The sequence below is a fragment of the Stegodyphus dumicola genome, chromosome 1 (assembly GCF_044657685.1).
Source record: "Stegodyphus dumicola isolate Sdum_Otavi_A_Nest chromosome 1, ASM4465768v1".
Taxonomy (NCBI): domain Eukaryota; kingdom Metazoa; phylum Arthropoda; class Arachnida; order Araneae; family Eresidae; genus Stegodyphus; species Stegodyphus dumicola.
The window spans coordinates 266,076,718-266,093,244 of record NC_140768.1 but is presented as its reverse complement, the minus strand read 5'-3'; the positions used below and the strand labels follow the sequence as shown (position 1 = coordinate 266,093,244).

The 16,527-nt window shown below is 30.9% G+C and overlaps 1 protein-coding gene across 3 annotated transcripts in view; it reads right to left on the bottom strand.

The window, feature by feature from the left end:
• The window catches only part of LOC118201283 (putative monocarboxylate transporter 5), a 112,012-nt gene that overhangs the window by 15,969 nt on the left and 79,516 nt on the right, over positions 1-16,527 (bottom strand). Inside the window, exons 1-2 of one of the 3 annotated variants that reach the window (XM_035373353.2) lie at positions 6,250-6,364; positions 670-899 (exon numbers count right to left, since the gene is read on the bottom strand). In XM_035373353.2, the coding sequence (XP_035229244.1) occupies positions 670-868 (199 nt within the window). In that variant the 5' untranslated portion in view covers positions 869-899; positions 6,250-6,364. Of the gene's footprint in view, positions 1-669; positions 900-6,195; positions 6,365-16,527 lie in introns of those variants that run through there. The other 2 variants (XM_035373352.2, XM_085806511.1) reach the window with 2 other exon arrangements.

Here is a 16,527-nt window from a genome sequence, read left to right as displayed (position 1 = left end):
TTGAACCATACTACGGATTAATTTGAACATACATGACTTTGTAAATTATACTGACCCATCTTATTATACTGATTATTGATACTTATTATTATACATATTCCAAAGAAATATATTATTATATATTAATTATTAAAATATTATTATATATTAATTATTAAAATATTATTATATATTATTTTTTATTATACTGATTATTGATTATTGATACTTATATTACTGACTCGTCTATTATACTGACCTGAATAAGCTTAAATGAAATATAAAACTAGATAAAATACCTAATTATTAAGTTACGCAAGAATTTCTGCTAGATTGCTGACAATAATACAAAATGGGTCTTATTAAACATATTAAAATTATACCATAATATTAACATATCATTGAAAATAAATAATAAAAATATTCTATAATATTAGTATATCATAAAGTAATTCCAAATTTTTCTCCTTAAAAAAATTCACTCATGAGAGCTTCTGCCCAATCAGCTGGATAGTCCTCGAGAATTTGCTATAGATCATTCACGAGCTGTTCTTTAAAAGCACAAATTGCAAAGGTTCATACTCTAACACAAAATGTTGCAGAAAATATTGAGCAAAATTTCAAAGAAAATAACAAGTAAAAATTTCACTTAAAAACAAAATTTTGCTTCAAAAAACAGTTCTTATTTACCTCCTAAATTCCTCAGTAAGTTCCGTAAAGTGAAAGGAAGATTTGCTTGTAGTCTGGAGACACCATACGTTTCAATCAGAGCCACGTAGAAAAGTCCCGTTGTCCTGCTGATACCAGAAAGAACGGAGTTGATAATACATGCGGCAAATGCTATGGCCCATGACCGAGCTTGATCAGGTCCCTCTTCTCTTTTGACCATTTTACTGACGCCAAAGAAAGTTTAGTTTTTCCTAGAAGCAGGTGAAAAAATTTTAGGTATTCAAACATCTGATTCACACTAATTCTATAAATCTGAAAAATTATTTCACCTGTTAAAAATCTTTAAAATTACCAAGATTTAACGATATACGTTACAAGATTATAGGTCGGTCGCATTTTTGTGGCTTCAATACTCTGTTTTCAATGCTTTTTGTGACACTGATTAGAATTATTCATTTTGCACCGTAATTCAGTAACACAATCAAAATATGCGTGATGTGTGCTTCGGAATTACTTACATACATTAATTGAATCAACTTTTCGCTGTTGCTTTCGCAAAACTTAACATTAATTATGTTAAATCTATTCAACTGGAATTTTCCTTTAAATAAACAGGTATGATACAATCAATCAAACGCGGAAAGTCTAGTCCTTTTGTTTGACACCTTTTTAATAAATTGGATTGTAATACGTATAAATGCAATAAAAACATGTCGTTCTGAAATTTAAAAATAGATAAAAATTAAGTAAGATTGACGTATGTTCTTTTAACAACCAGCATTTCGATAGACTCATATCAGTATGTATAGAATATAGTGTATAGTTTTATCATTAAAACTATATTAATCTGAGGTTAAATCTTGTCACAATTTAAAACATGAATTTTTTCGCACAAATTGAGTTTCCCAAACTATCTTTCATTATGAATTATTGTATTTTGTACTTTAAAATAAAATGCAAATTTCGAAGTTTTTATTTTACTTAACTTTTTTGTAAAATTCAGCTTCATTATATTATTCTCTTGTTCATATATTTTATGGAAGAATGGTTGCCAGAGCCTCAAGGAAGCTGGACTTCTACTTCCACCGCGAGGGTCTCCCATCACCAAACCACACAAGAGAACTTTCGGCTCGCCATATATTTAGAGTGCCCCCATGCCGCAAAGACAGTATACATTTACAAACATCCATGCCTTCTCCGGGATTCGAACCCAGGCTCCTTGGTACCACAGCAGGCTCCCCTAACCGTCTGGCGGTTTCCAGTCCATTATTAACCAAATTAAATTTTACCTCTTTAAAATAAATTTAAGTATATATTTACAAGGTATTTTCTTCCTCCTTCCAACATGCCTTCGTAGTTTAACGGTAGCACACTCGGCGCATATTCGAGAGGTTAAGGATCAAGTCCCGGCGAGGGCATTGCCCGTTGTTCACCTTTTCTGCTTAAAAATAACCTAATGGTCCTATATATTTTACAATGCTATGAAATATGGCATATAAAAGTGCGTAAAAACTATTGATATGAGAAAATTAAGAAGTATTAATAAAATCACTTTTAATTTAACTCAGAAATTTCTTCCAAAAAAGTTTATGAAATAAATAGAATCATTATTATTATAGATTATTAATTCTGATAGGTTCCAGATAATCATATATTTATTTTACCTATTTTATTTTAATAATATATTTAATAATTTAATTATAATAATATATTTAATTATAATTTTGTTTAATAATAATTATTTAATAATATATTTAATAATTTATTTAATCATATATTTACTTTACCTATTTTATTGCTAATTTTACCTATATGGAAATTCAAATTTTCTGGACAATACTGGGCTGTTATTAGCTTATAAATCATACTTACTACAGTGCAAGAAAACATTTTATATTTTTTTTATTTTACTCCGGCAAGGATTATTCCGGCAAAACGAATTAAACCTCAATGAAAAAACCAGAAATTTTCTCAGGAATTAGAAACAAAAATATACTAAAATAAATAACGTATTCCAAATTGAATGATAGAAATTAATGACTGCAGTCTGTTGTATATTAATGAAACAGAAGGTAAAACTTAAACAAATTTAATAACTTCTTACAAAATACAAAGGACATTATGTAAGACCACAGCCCAGGATTACTTATGTTCTCGACCTTCTTAGTTAAACAATCTTCCTGGAGACATAACTTGAAGTGCCCTGATGTTTATTTACTTCTTAGAAATACCAATCATTTTCAAACGTGCTCACTGTCACAGGACTTGCTGTATTTACTCTACTGCTTGTTAACTCTTCTTATTATTTAAACCAAGAATTTGTTTTTAAATAAACATGGTTTAGAAGAAACAACTAATGGTAAGAAACTTTTATTCCAACTAATTGAAATTCCACTATTTTTGAAAATTTCCATTAATATATATGATTTTTAGCTGAAATTTTGAGCTTTAATAATGTAGCAAAGAACCTTCCGATAACGATGTTCACCGTAAGATTATCAACTCTGAAAATAATCGTCATCGCTGAGAGCGAATTTATATATGTAGGATAAAAATATGAAAATCAAAATGATAATTTGAAAAAGAAATTTTAATTGCTCGTTTTTAATTTAGGTACTTCTTCTCTAATAATAACTTTCTCGAAACTGCGTGATATCTGAAAACTAATTCCGCATTATGTCATCTTAAACTCCTTGCATTGTCCATAAATTTTAGCCAATCAGATTAACGAAACATTTTACTATAAATACCGTTGCAATCCAACTATCCTCCCTTGTCAAAAGTAAATACATTGGTATCATGAGCAGATTTCTTCCTGTTATAGGGAAATATTCTAATCAGAGCCTTTGCACCAAGAAGCATATCTACACTACGTGCATCAAGCCCATTTTATGTTGCGCTGCTCCTGCATGGAACACTGCAGTGAAGAATCAACTTTACCAACTGCAAGTGGTTCAAAACAAATTCCTGTGAATTATTACTGATGCTAATAACTTTGTCAGAAATTAACTCCTACATAGGGATTTAAAAATTGAAACTATCCCAGTTTTACTGAATACATCAAAAGGACAACGAGAAATTCTTTACTAAGGTCATCCAGTGTGACTTTGTCAAGTATGCTCAAGTTTTAATTTATGAGATACTTTATGAAAACAGAAACATTAGCTCTCTTGCTGCATATACTATCATCGATGGCGACCAAAACTTTCTTACTTAAGCTCCTCGGTCGGTGATTGCCTTTACTTTTACCACTTATCTTATTTCGAATCTTGTTGATTTTACATTTCTACGGAATTCTTCTCTGTATTTGTATTTATTGTAATTCTTGTAAGGCATATTGTATTTGTATTTATTGTTATAGGTTGAATTTTGTATATTGTATCTTGACTGTATCCTGAATGTAGTTTGAATTCTACATCCTGGTCATTACGTTGATATTTAGGAATAAATCAAGTCGTAAAACCGAAATATGGAAAAAAATTGTTACGTTATTTCAGAAAAAGTCATATTTTGTGTCAAAATACCTATATTAGAACAAAGCTATATATAAATCTAATATATATCTTATGCCACGCTTTCGAGACATGGAAAACACAATTTGAATTTCGTCAATCGGCTCAGTAGAACGGAAGATATAAAACTGTCCCGTTTTGTTTTCTTTTGCGCAGTGTACCTAGTTACTGCAACAACTCTGTCATCTAGTCACTCTCATTTGAAAAGAGAGGATCACATACAACTCTGATGTGATTTATTTTACACATTGATCACATGACCATGCTACTACTAAATTAGTTCATTACGAACTACGAAATAAATGTACAAATTTCCTTCGAAACTGCATGGAACCCAAAAAATTAGTTGGCTATGTCTCTCGCAATTTTATCAATACAGTAGCGACTATACCTGTGAATACACTGGAGACCAAACTGGTTACATACTTGAGGGTCTGCAAATTTTTTTCAGAAAGTTTCTTTGCTACTGCTGCTGTTGGTACAACAGGGACAGTAAGGCACAGTACTACTAAAAGGAAAAACTGCAGACTTTTTTGTAAGAATTATTGAATGAAAATCATTTTTATCCCCAGAACGTACTAACGTCATCGCTACACATCAAATTGGGCTTAATGAGACTATTTATCAGTGATGCCTTTAACACTTCGGCTGCATTACAACACTTCCAGAAATTATTCCTTAAGTATCTTCAGGATAATATCAAAGCAGAAATCTTCAGCACACTTTCAAAGAAGACCAAGATATGAAAGGAATTTCTCAAGAAACAAGCTACGATCGAATAGGATGCTTGGTAAATTTTCATTGTTATTGTTTGTCTGTACATGGTCAAATAACACTTCTGGAAAGAGTATGCGTAACAGACTGCAGTATACGCAGTATAATATGCACTTGCTTTGGTAAAATTCAAGGATGAACTCGGAGAAGATGAACATTGTCACCAAGACACTCAGTTTTAACTATATTATCAAACACAATACAATAAAAATATGATTAGAAACTACATTTATTACTGATTTACAGTACAAACGTAAATTTCATAGAATATCCACTGAAACTTCTGCATTCACTGGTACAACTTATAAAATATATTAGTGATAATTATTTTGTAAGATTCCTATTTGCTTACCAGATTCAGCTTAATCGGTTTTAGGAGCAAACCGTTAACTTTCTTATCTTTACCTCATATTTGCTGAAAGTTACCTAATTTCCAAATGAAAGAAGTTAAATTTGCAAACAGAATCTCTCTGGTAACAAAATAAAAGATTCGGTGTAATAATCACAACTTTTGTCCAAATATTAATAAAAAGATAATTGTCTGAGCAAAACTCTAAATGATTAAGCCTAAAAATTAACACCACGTAATATAAAAGGAAATAGATTTCATACTTTTTAACAGCTAATTTTTTAAAATTTTCAATTAATATAAGAAAGAGCTAAAAGCTTCATGACTTAAAAACAAATATTATTTTTAAATACAATACAAATATTTAAAGCCCTTTTTTGAAATGTAAATCTGGAAACTTTAAACTATAAGTGCATATATGTGAATTCCATCGAAGATCATTCGAAATAATCTCCATTTATGATAAATATACAATTAAATTAATTCTACCATTAGTCTGAAATTAATTTAAAACACAGAAAATAAGTAATAGATTATTAACCGTGACCGATGCCATTTAGAGGGTTTCAGTTTGACGTAAATGTAGCATAATAAATATCTGATGCCTAAAGGCTCTTCTAAATTGTTTGATTTATATCGCTCAAGGCCTAAAACCGCAAGCAGCGGCAAACGACAATATTTAGGGAAAACTCTGAAGACATTGTGAACGAAATTTTTCAGAACTTGTAAACGACAATAATAACGAATAAGCAGCTTCAGTTACCTTTTTTTAATCAAAAATATTTAATTGAGAGTATAACAAAGTTTAAAAGATAAAACTTCTTTCATACGATAAGCAAATTTTACTTAAAAACAGCTTACAAAATGAAACAGACATTTCTAAATATATAAATTTATAAAATATCATCTTACACTTAAATTACTAGTCCTTACAGCATGCCTGTGCCTTTATCCGTAATTAATTACCTTTAATTTCTTACAAAAATTATACTGGAATGCAATGCTTTCCACGCCAATTCAGTACTCCTACCGGAAAGAAAAGGCTGTCTTCATTATCTTGAAATCTTTTAAATGAGATAATTGTGACAGTTTAGGTCGTTACATAGATTAACCATTGCACTTTGTCTGCTAAGATGACCTTCTGAAGAGGATATAAGGAAGAATAAATTAAAGTTCTCAACAGATAGGAATGACAGTTTTCTTTTCAATCAGGTTTTCTTCAACATTTCATGAAGTTGTTTTTCATCTACGGTTTAAGGGAATTTTCAAAGAAAGCATGGTTTAACATTATCAGAAAATGTCAGAATCGTCTGGAGGTAATATTTTACCACTCAAGTATACAAAGACATGTTTCAGTCAAATGTATTATAATTTAAAACAGAAATTATTACAAAATGAATTTCACCATCGAATAATCCTTTCCGATACATGCAATTCACCTCCTGACCCCTAAATGAAACGCGCAACAATTAGTTTTGAACTTACAATTGCTCAATTCCACAACATTTCGAAAAAAAATTAAGATATAATATTTAAAGATTGCCGCTAATATTAACATACCTGAATTAGTTATGAATTTGCAGTATTTCGTTTTCAACTATATCTTCAAAAGAAAGCTAAAGTTGTCGATTGGCTACTTTTACTGAGATAAGTCTTGGCTCATTATTGTCACCAGTTCAAACCCGTTATTTCAGGGTTGACTTATTTGTTGTAGCATTGCAGAGTTAATTTTGGAATCTTTTTATGAGCAGCTGTAGTTTGGCCACCTGCCATTTTTAGGTAGCTTTTTGTACCATTAACCGAAAGTGTCAGAATTAAATCAGGGAATTTGATTTAAAATTATTTTTATATCATTATTTGCTAATAATAAGAGAAAGCCGGTTTCAACCTAATGATTAATGTGCATTAAAATATGCAATAAAATAGTGTATGATTAAGAATTCAACGATTCAAAATACATTTTCAGGAAAATAGTTTCACGTAACTCAAAAATTTTGCGGTTCGGTATCATGAAACTTGGAGGCTGTTATAAAGGGTGAATATCATGCAAATAAATACCAACACTTAATTTTTAGGGCCGAAATAAATGTTTTGCGTATTTTCAATTTTTTTAAATTCAAAATCTAAAACATATTGAACTTTTAATTTGAAGTTGTTATTTTCAGCTTTCTGTATAACTGTTACAAAATTATTTAATTACCTATTATGTCTAATATAAAATAAAAAATTTTATTATACTCAGTCGGAATTGATTATTTGTTTTGAAAGCTGCATTTGACTAGAAAAAACGTGCCCCATTATTATGTTTCCATTCTCTATCTATAAGATGTTTAATAATTTAATTAACATCTGAAATTATTAAGACGCTGCACACATGTTTCGAACTTCATTCAGCTTAAAATAAACATTTTCATTGCCTTTATCTTCATACAATTTAAGCACAGGTTTGGTCTTCTCAAACAATCGATTTCTCAACTAGGAATTATGGTATGGTTAAATCTAATATTGTTACAAGCACCTGCACGTGCTTAAAACATGCTAATAATTAAAATAATATAAGTAAATTTTACCGCCGTCCATTTTTTTCAAGAAAGAGGTCTTTCACTTGACAAACGAGTATGCGAAAATGGTCACAACATGAAACTTTTTGTTAACGACGAAACCATTTGGAGGTGCAATTTTAAAATTTGCAAAAAGAAGAAGGGACCCCGTGTTAGAAATTGGTTCAGCGATTCCAGAATATCATTCATCACTACTATTAGATTTATGTATCCTTGGGCAGAGGAGTTGATGTCGATGAAGTTGTTGAGCAAACAGCTTAATATATGTGAAAGTGCTGCAGTTGACTGGAACAATCACAGGCGATAAAATAATAATAATAAGGAGAAGATGAAGGATTAAAAATATTCTTAGGAAACGGTATTGTGAGTATTATTGTTATTATTGTATACCGTGTTGTTTATTTTTACATTCGCGCTTCACGAGGTTGAGGAAATTATAGCTGATATCTTGGCACAAATCTAAAATCGCCAAATACAGTTGGGAGCCGCTATAACAACGAAATACCATATTTATTTCTAAAATAGGTTAAATTAAAACAGGCATTAGCTTCTAAAAATAAGTATAGTTTTAATTGCGTATTTCTCAAATAAGACGACAACAGAAGGTTAAGTTACTCTTATTTATAAATTACTCCTTAGTTGAACTTACGGGCAATTATAAAATAAACCAGCAGCAACTAATTGAAAAATTTACTGCTGCTTTCTTTCTTTCGTTAAGGTTTATATTAAATTCCTATTATTCCTATTACATACCTCGGCAAAATTAAATCTCATTCGTCAAATGTCTAATGTCTGATTATGACCAAAATGCCATACACTAATTAATACTATTGCGTACGTACAGGTTCGTAGAAGATTGATTGCGCACAAAACCGATGACAGCTTGATAAAATTTATTTTACCAAAAGAAACACTGCACAGTTCTGACTGCAAAAGACGTTAAACACAACTCAGTGGAAAACGCATCTGAAGAGCGAAGCTAACACAGAGATACCTTAATACTCGTCCGAACCACGCTAAACAAAAATCTGAGAGCAGATTTTCTCTCTGGATCTTATATAGATTTCACCCGGTCGCCGTGGAACATCTAGTACTTCTCGAAATTACTGGAGGGCACATGAGGGCCGAATACGGTTACAGTTACACAGAGCATCAATTACAGTTATTTAATTATAATATTCATATCAGTTGCACAGGGACCAAACCAAACGGTCGCCAAGTTTGGAAACTTTCAGTTATTTCTTCCCAAATTTGGCGATAAAAATTAGTTACCGAAACCATTGCTAGCTTGGCGATATCTCGCCAAATTAGCTAGTAGGCCATTAACTCAATGTTAAACAGACTTATCCTTGTATTCTTATTTTTCCGTCAGAGTATCGTTTCTCTTAGCTTTTCATGTTACGTTATACAGCAAAATACAGCAATTTCACATACAATTTCATTAAAATTATCCATCTAAGTGCAAAACTCGTAACAATACCGTAAGTTAAGTGCACTGCTGAATGCCATTTGTAATTTTCATTTTAAAATGAAAACAATGAATAGCATCTATTATGCTTTTTATATTCAGCAATCAAACAACGAAAAACGGAATTCTATATGAAATAAATCGTTTCGATGATATATTAATTTATTTATATGCTATTAATTGCATAATTAATCTTTTAAGCGCATCCATATTAATATATATATGTATAATAATTTCCTGTTACATCTAATACAATTTGTTAAATTGCTTGTTAAGACATATCATGGTGATGAAATATTAATTTAGGGTTGGCCAATATATTATAACACGTTCATGATATAATAATATAATCTTTGCTCTACTTAGTTAACGGTTTATAAAAATCAGTTAAGTATTTAGCAGCATGGTTCCATGATCAGCGAAAAGTTACGCAGCATTATTTATATCAGTATAATCTTTTCAAAAATATATAATTGTTACTTACATATTACTTCAATGAGAAGTCGCCCAGATCTCTTGCAAAAGCTGGCAAGAATGCTGACAAAAATTCTTGAGTTTTAACATGCAATATCTCAGCTTCCCTGTGCGTTCTTTTAGTGAGTTCCATTCCAAACTGTAGCAGTAATTTTATTCAAATAGTGATATTTTTTGTGTCAGTTCAATTTTAAAATATGTAGGTGTGGAATTTCCCTATAATTGAAGAAACTGCTGTTAATTTTCGACAGCACTTTGGTCAAAATCGCTCAACGGAAAGATTTTTCTTTGTGATTTTAAAAAGAATTTCCAGAAATTCCTTCCAAACAAAAAACTAAAAGAAACCAAAAATCTGCCTGTAGGTAGTTTTATTAAATAATTTTCGGGATAATTACCTAATTAAAAGGTAAAATCTATGTATAGGTTATAAATAATTATTTGTAGTTAATATTCTTGATTGTTTTTCATTTGTAATATCGCCAAACTGCGCTAAGATTATTACGCTAATACATAAGTACCATTTAATGTAGTAAGACGTGATGGTTGCCGATAAGTTTGAGAAACCATCCAAGATGTTTCATCCGGCTTATCTACTTCTAGTTATATAATAATAAAATATCGAAAGTTATTAAAAAACGAGTTTTAATCATATACGCATCTTCTAAAATAAATTAGATTAGATTAGGAATTCAAAATGACAAATTTTGATTGAAATTCATATCCCAAGGATGTTCAAACCCTAATATATTTGAATGAAAATAGAACATATTCAAATATTTGCCATATGTCTAATTTAAGAAACAGATTTTAAAAATTTTTACGCGAAATTAATTACATTTATAGAATTATTTAACCAAATCTCGCTAAGATGTGCTTTCATTTACCATTTTGCTAAAACTATCTGTTAGAAAAGCCTCCAGAAGAATACAATTCTCTCTCTTATAGCAAAGCACTGAAATGAATTTTAATAGAAATGATAAACTGTTATGTTATTTATACTACAAGAAAATGAAGCAATCATGGCTAAATGTGCAGTGGTAAATGTGCAGCACAAACAATTTAAATACCATGGTAAAAAGAATGAAGAATTAGAACAGTGTGAACAGAAGCCTGACACCATGGACGCCGTGCTCAGATCTATAAATAGCATATATCGATCTATATGCCTCTTCGTAAACTCAAAGACTACTTTTGCTAAGCTAAATCTTTCCAAACTGCGTTATATTTGCAGCCTCTTTTCACCTCGCTTTTCTGATATATTTCTGTACTCCTTAGAACATATTCTTGAAGCGATATTTGAATCAGTTACTTTCGAGATTGGTTTCTTTCAAATTTGAATTTGAACATTATTTTAATTTCTGATACATTTTCGAAACTTTTTTTCAGCATACGTAACGTTTTTAAAGTAAACTGAATATGCCTTCAGAATTTAATCATAAACACGCCAATGTGAAAATAAAAAGTAAGCAAAAAAACAACCTTAGATCTACATTTTTATATCATAAGTTTTGAACAGCAAAACACTTTTGCTTTTGATGAAGCGGGACCTATATTCAATCGAGTTTGAAATCTATAAAGTTTTATTCAAAATTTTATGCCAAATTAAGGTTTCTTTTTTGTTTTATAAAAATATGGCATAATGAATCCTTTCTAAGATGGCCGCCTCACTATTCTAGTATATTTTTATCTTTCAATAATCAAATCTTAAAAGTCATTCTCTTAGTCAGAATGTCGTCTTAGAGATCTGATGCTCATTACTTATGTGCCAAATATATTTGCATATACATTTATGCTCTCAAAAATACTCGTCATTTTAGGTACTCGCTTTACGATTAGTCTCAAAACCCGCTTTTGCTTTGAATTTCAAATAGCGTCCAGTGTATGAAATTTTACCCTTTTCATTCGAGTCTGTTGCTATTCGAAAAAATGTAAGATATTTATTTATCTTTCATATTTAATATGTCTGTTATTGATTAAAAAAGCTATTTGAAAGTAATAGATACAGTCCTTAAGAATATTATCTTTCTTTAGTCTTTAAGTTCAACTTTTGAAATTATTAAACTTAAAAATATTAATAATAATACCTGTCATTGCTTTTTCCTCAGAAGAGATACTGATACAAAGTATTCGAAGCATATAACAATTCTGGTTTCAGAGTGTATTTTATATGAATTTAAGGATAAATTTCGTCTTTCTGTATTTCATTTATTTACCTTGCTTTATGTTATGTTTCCTCACTTCTTTATAACTTCCGGTTTTAGCTTTGCTTCTTTTAGATGCATCCTTTAACTTTGCAGATTCAAGCACTTACATACTTAAGTAAAAGTATCCCTATAGTGTGTTATTGTTTAAAATTTCTTCTCTTCTGTGTTATCACAATGATGTGACAAATCTTCATCATTATGAATAAAAACAAAAAACACTCAGAAGACATAAAACAGCTTGCCATATATTACCTTAGCTGAATTTTAGGTTAACAACGGAATTATAGAGAGCAGATAAATACGGTTAGTTTTATGTGCTGTTTATCAATAAAGTGATCAATTCGTGAACTGATAATGAAAAAGTGGCATCTGAAATGGGGAAAAGAACATAAATCGATATACATTCAACCTCATCTGAAAGCCTTTTCTAGTTTGTTTGTTTGTTTATTCGATTATGACAAAGCACACGAGAATTACCAAAACATTATTTGGGAGATATATATCTCCTCAATTAAAAAAGTGGTACAAATAAAAAATAGCTGACAAAAATGCAAAGTAGAGAAGACTGAAATAAACAGATTTTGTAAGACAAAAATGCAAAGTCAGAGTAGAGAAGACTGAAATAAACAGATTTTGCAAATGAAATTTATGTGTGCAGAAATAGCGCTTTGATGTCTTACATGGCGCCATTGAAGAGCACGTAAAAGAGTTCTACTGGCATAAATCCGTAATTCTCTAACGAATTTCAAGCGGTATGCATCATTACAGCAATACGGTTTCCCCGATATACATTTTATTTACGGGACGGTGGATATAGGTGTAGCTGCTCAAAGAACTCTGGGATTAGTTTTCTGTACAATGCGCAGAAAAAAAGTGGAGACAGTTCTATATCTCCCGTTCTACGGGGCCTATTGACGAAATTCAAATTGCGTTTTTCATATCTCGAAAACGCGACTTAATATATATATATTAAGATTCATATATAGCATTGTTCTAATATAGGTATTTTGGCATAGAATCGGACATTTTAATGAAATGACATGCCGCTTATTTTTCCATATTTCGATTCTACGACGCAAATTATGCCTAACTATTAAATTGTGTAAAATTTGGTGCGAAATTTACCAAAGAAACTCACGAAACTATCTTGGTGAATTTCAAATAATTTTAACAAAGTGCCTATACCACATTTGATGTTATTACAGCTTTCAACAAATATGCCAAATTTCAAAACGCACCAATATATAAATTCACGTATATCTTCGGAAATTTTAAATAAAAAACTCTAATTCTTTGCAGGTATGCTTAGAAATACATCTACATTAAGATGATGGCAAACATTTTATAGATTATAAAATAATTATAGATTATTTTATAGATTATAAACATTTTATAGATTATATTTTATAGATTATAAACATTTTATAGATTATTATTATTAATACAAAATGTTTTTCGAAAAATTTATAAAAAGTATTTAAAATACAAATTTTAAAATTAAATTATAAAAAATGGCCGACTTTTATTTGGAACGAACATAAATTTCGAAATGTGAAAGGAAGAATTAAATAAGTTTAATAAAAAAAGAGATTAATAAATATACACCAAATCGATTAACATTGAGGAGCCGGAATTTCAAGAGCTAATTTTTTAAATACTACTCGTGCGATTTTTACAAACCTTGGCAGTTTAGCATAATTTGAGTCGTAGAATCGAAATATGGAAAAAGGTGGCATATTATTTCAGAAAAAGTCCTATTTTGTGTCAAAATACCTGTATTGGAACAATGCTATATATAAATCTAATACGTATCCTAAGTCGCGATTTCGAAACATGAAAACCACAAGTTAAATTTCGTCAATCGCCCCTTTTAGAACGAGAGATATAGAACTGTCCCTTTTTTTCCCGCAGTGTACCTCTTATAAGTAGCTGCTCTATTTTAGTCAAAGCCTCAATCGCATGTTGGTAAGCTCTACAAGCATTTAGCACTGAATTACAGCTCGAAATTCTTTTTTTTTTTTTTTTCTTATTAAGTGCTTCTCTTAGGCACTACACGAAAAGGAAAGGATGCCCTGTGGAGGTATTCTTAAGGGAAACTGGCTCGTATCCACGTTACACAGTAAAGACTTTATTTTATTCTAACCAATTATTCTTAGTTTAAGAAACTTTCCTTTCTCTTCTGATTTCAATTTCCTGTCAGAATGCAAATTTAATGACCTATATGCAAATGTAAATGAGTTCGGAAACAGTATTTAAGTAGCAGATTTTAAGAGTTCGAGGTGTAGGAGAGTTAGCTCTGAATTTATGCCGCGTGTCTGAAAGTTACTTAAGCGGTTTAGATAAAGTAGGAGTCAGTCATATAGCTAACTTTAATTTATTGCGATTGTACATACTATTTTCTGTTCAAGTTACTTAGCCACAAGGGGTGGTTAAACTGTGAGCATGGAGTGAGTGCATTTTCTGTTCTGTTTAGTAAAAATAGAATCATCGTTTGAAATCAATCTTCATTTGAAATCATCTGTTCTTCCAAAACCTAGGAAAAATTCGCTACTTCGTCTTTTCAGTAGGGTCTATAGCAGTGATTCTCAATGAGCGGTACGCGTACCACTGGTGGTACGCAAAGAAACAAATATTTTTTACTATTAAATTCAAAAATCCTGTGAAGAAAAATAACAATTGATAGAAATTTCCTGTGATCGAAGTCTAACGGAAGATTTCAAAAATTCAAAGACTTTCAAAGATTCAGACTTGTTAACTTTTGGCTGAATCGAGGCATTTCAAATAAAGCTATATTGCCTTCTTGCACAACCTATTTGTGTGAACAAGGATTTTCTTCTATATTGTATTTGCAAAAAAAATACAGAATAAAATTAAGTGAAATAAGAGTAGACATAAAGACATTGATCTGTCTTAAACAGCCCCAAATTTCACACTAAACTTTATTATAACTTAACTTTTATAATGAAAATGGTAACCAATTTTTAATCAATTTTTTATGCGTCCATATTTAACACAAATAGCCAATAGGCTGTACAAATGGCAAAATATTTTTTGTTAATATTTCTATTGAGAAATTGAAAAATAATCATCGTAAAATGTAGTTTTTCAATTTTTGTTTAGATGGTGCAGGTTAGTGAAAAGGTTTAGAACCTCTGTCTATAGTATATGCTCCCAAAACACACAAGAAGACTCTACAACACATGGAGAAAACCACGAAAACGCCCATGCAACCAGCTCGTTCGCCGGGATTCGAAGCCTGGACCGAATTACCAGTATTCAGCGGCTTTTAACGGCATTCCTACGAGAACTAACTACTTTCGCCAAGCCAAGGTACAAGTGGACGGGACACCAGAATTTTACCATTTATTGTACAGTTGTATTCCCGTTATTCATGAGGAATTCGGTGTTAAATCAATTGTTCAATTCATGGCAAAAATTGCCAAAACGTTTTCAGCAAAACTGGACTTGTTCAAAATGTTTCCATTCCTGTACAAAATTATGACTCACTTAACGTGCATAATCGCAGATGGTCAGGAGCCGTATTTATGAACTTCTAATGTTTATTTCTGACATCTTGCCGCCAAGTCGGTAAAGTGGTCAGGGAAGCTGACTGCGATGCCGAAGGGCCTGTGTTCGAATCCCGGAGAAGGCATGGTTGTAACTGTCTGTCCCTTCATAGGAAAGTCGATGGAGGCCCACCTATTAAGTGCCTCCATAATAAAGAGACTACCACATCCGGCCTTGTATAGATTAATGGATTGGGTTACATTTGTAATTGTTCACAATCTGTCATAGGGAAAAAAAATTCTGACATCTTTGTACTCAATTCATTTTTATTACTTTTATATGTTTGCTCATTAGTATATTGCTTGTTTTATCTGTCCTTTTTTATTACTTACATTGTAAGGATCCTAAGTTTTACTAACGTTTATTTTATTTTAAATCTTTACTATCACTTCTTATTTTCTACTTCCGGCCAGAATTAAAAGCTTTTAACTTATTTATGCAAATTTGTCTTGCTAACGCCAAGTACTTAAGTTGTGGCTTTTTGCCAAGCAAGAGAGAGGAAGGAGTTATTAGAAGCAGGCCGCTTGCCATAGCAGTTTTACTCGGTTGCTGGTTGCCTTCAAGGCCAGAGGTTTAATCCTCGTGATAATTTTAAACGTATCGTAGATTTAGCAGCTCTCTGTACTACAGACGGCTTTTTGTTAATTAACGGCCAATCTTGGAGTTAGGCACTTGTTTATATTAACTTACTAGTTTATTATTATTTATTTTAGTTAGTTTAGTTTAATTTTACCGTTTAGTTTATTTATTTTAGTTAGTTTAGTTTAATTTTAAGTTAATATTTTTATATTCTTACGTTCAGACCACAAGTGGTTGGTCTCTGTATTCCGAAGTTCCGGAAATCATTGTAAAGAGAGAAAAATAAAGGGTTTCGTATACCCTTCTTGTGTGTATTGTCTACTTCACAATTTATTGAACATAGCTTCAGTAAGCTCCCTGATCCGAATCAGGACAGTTAATGTTCCCAAAG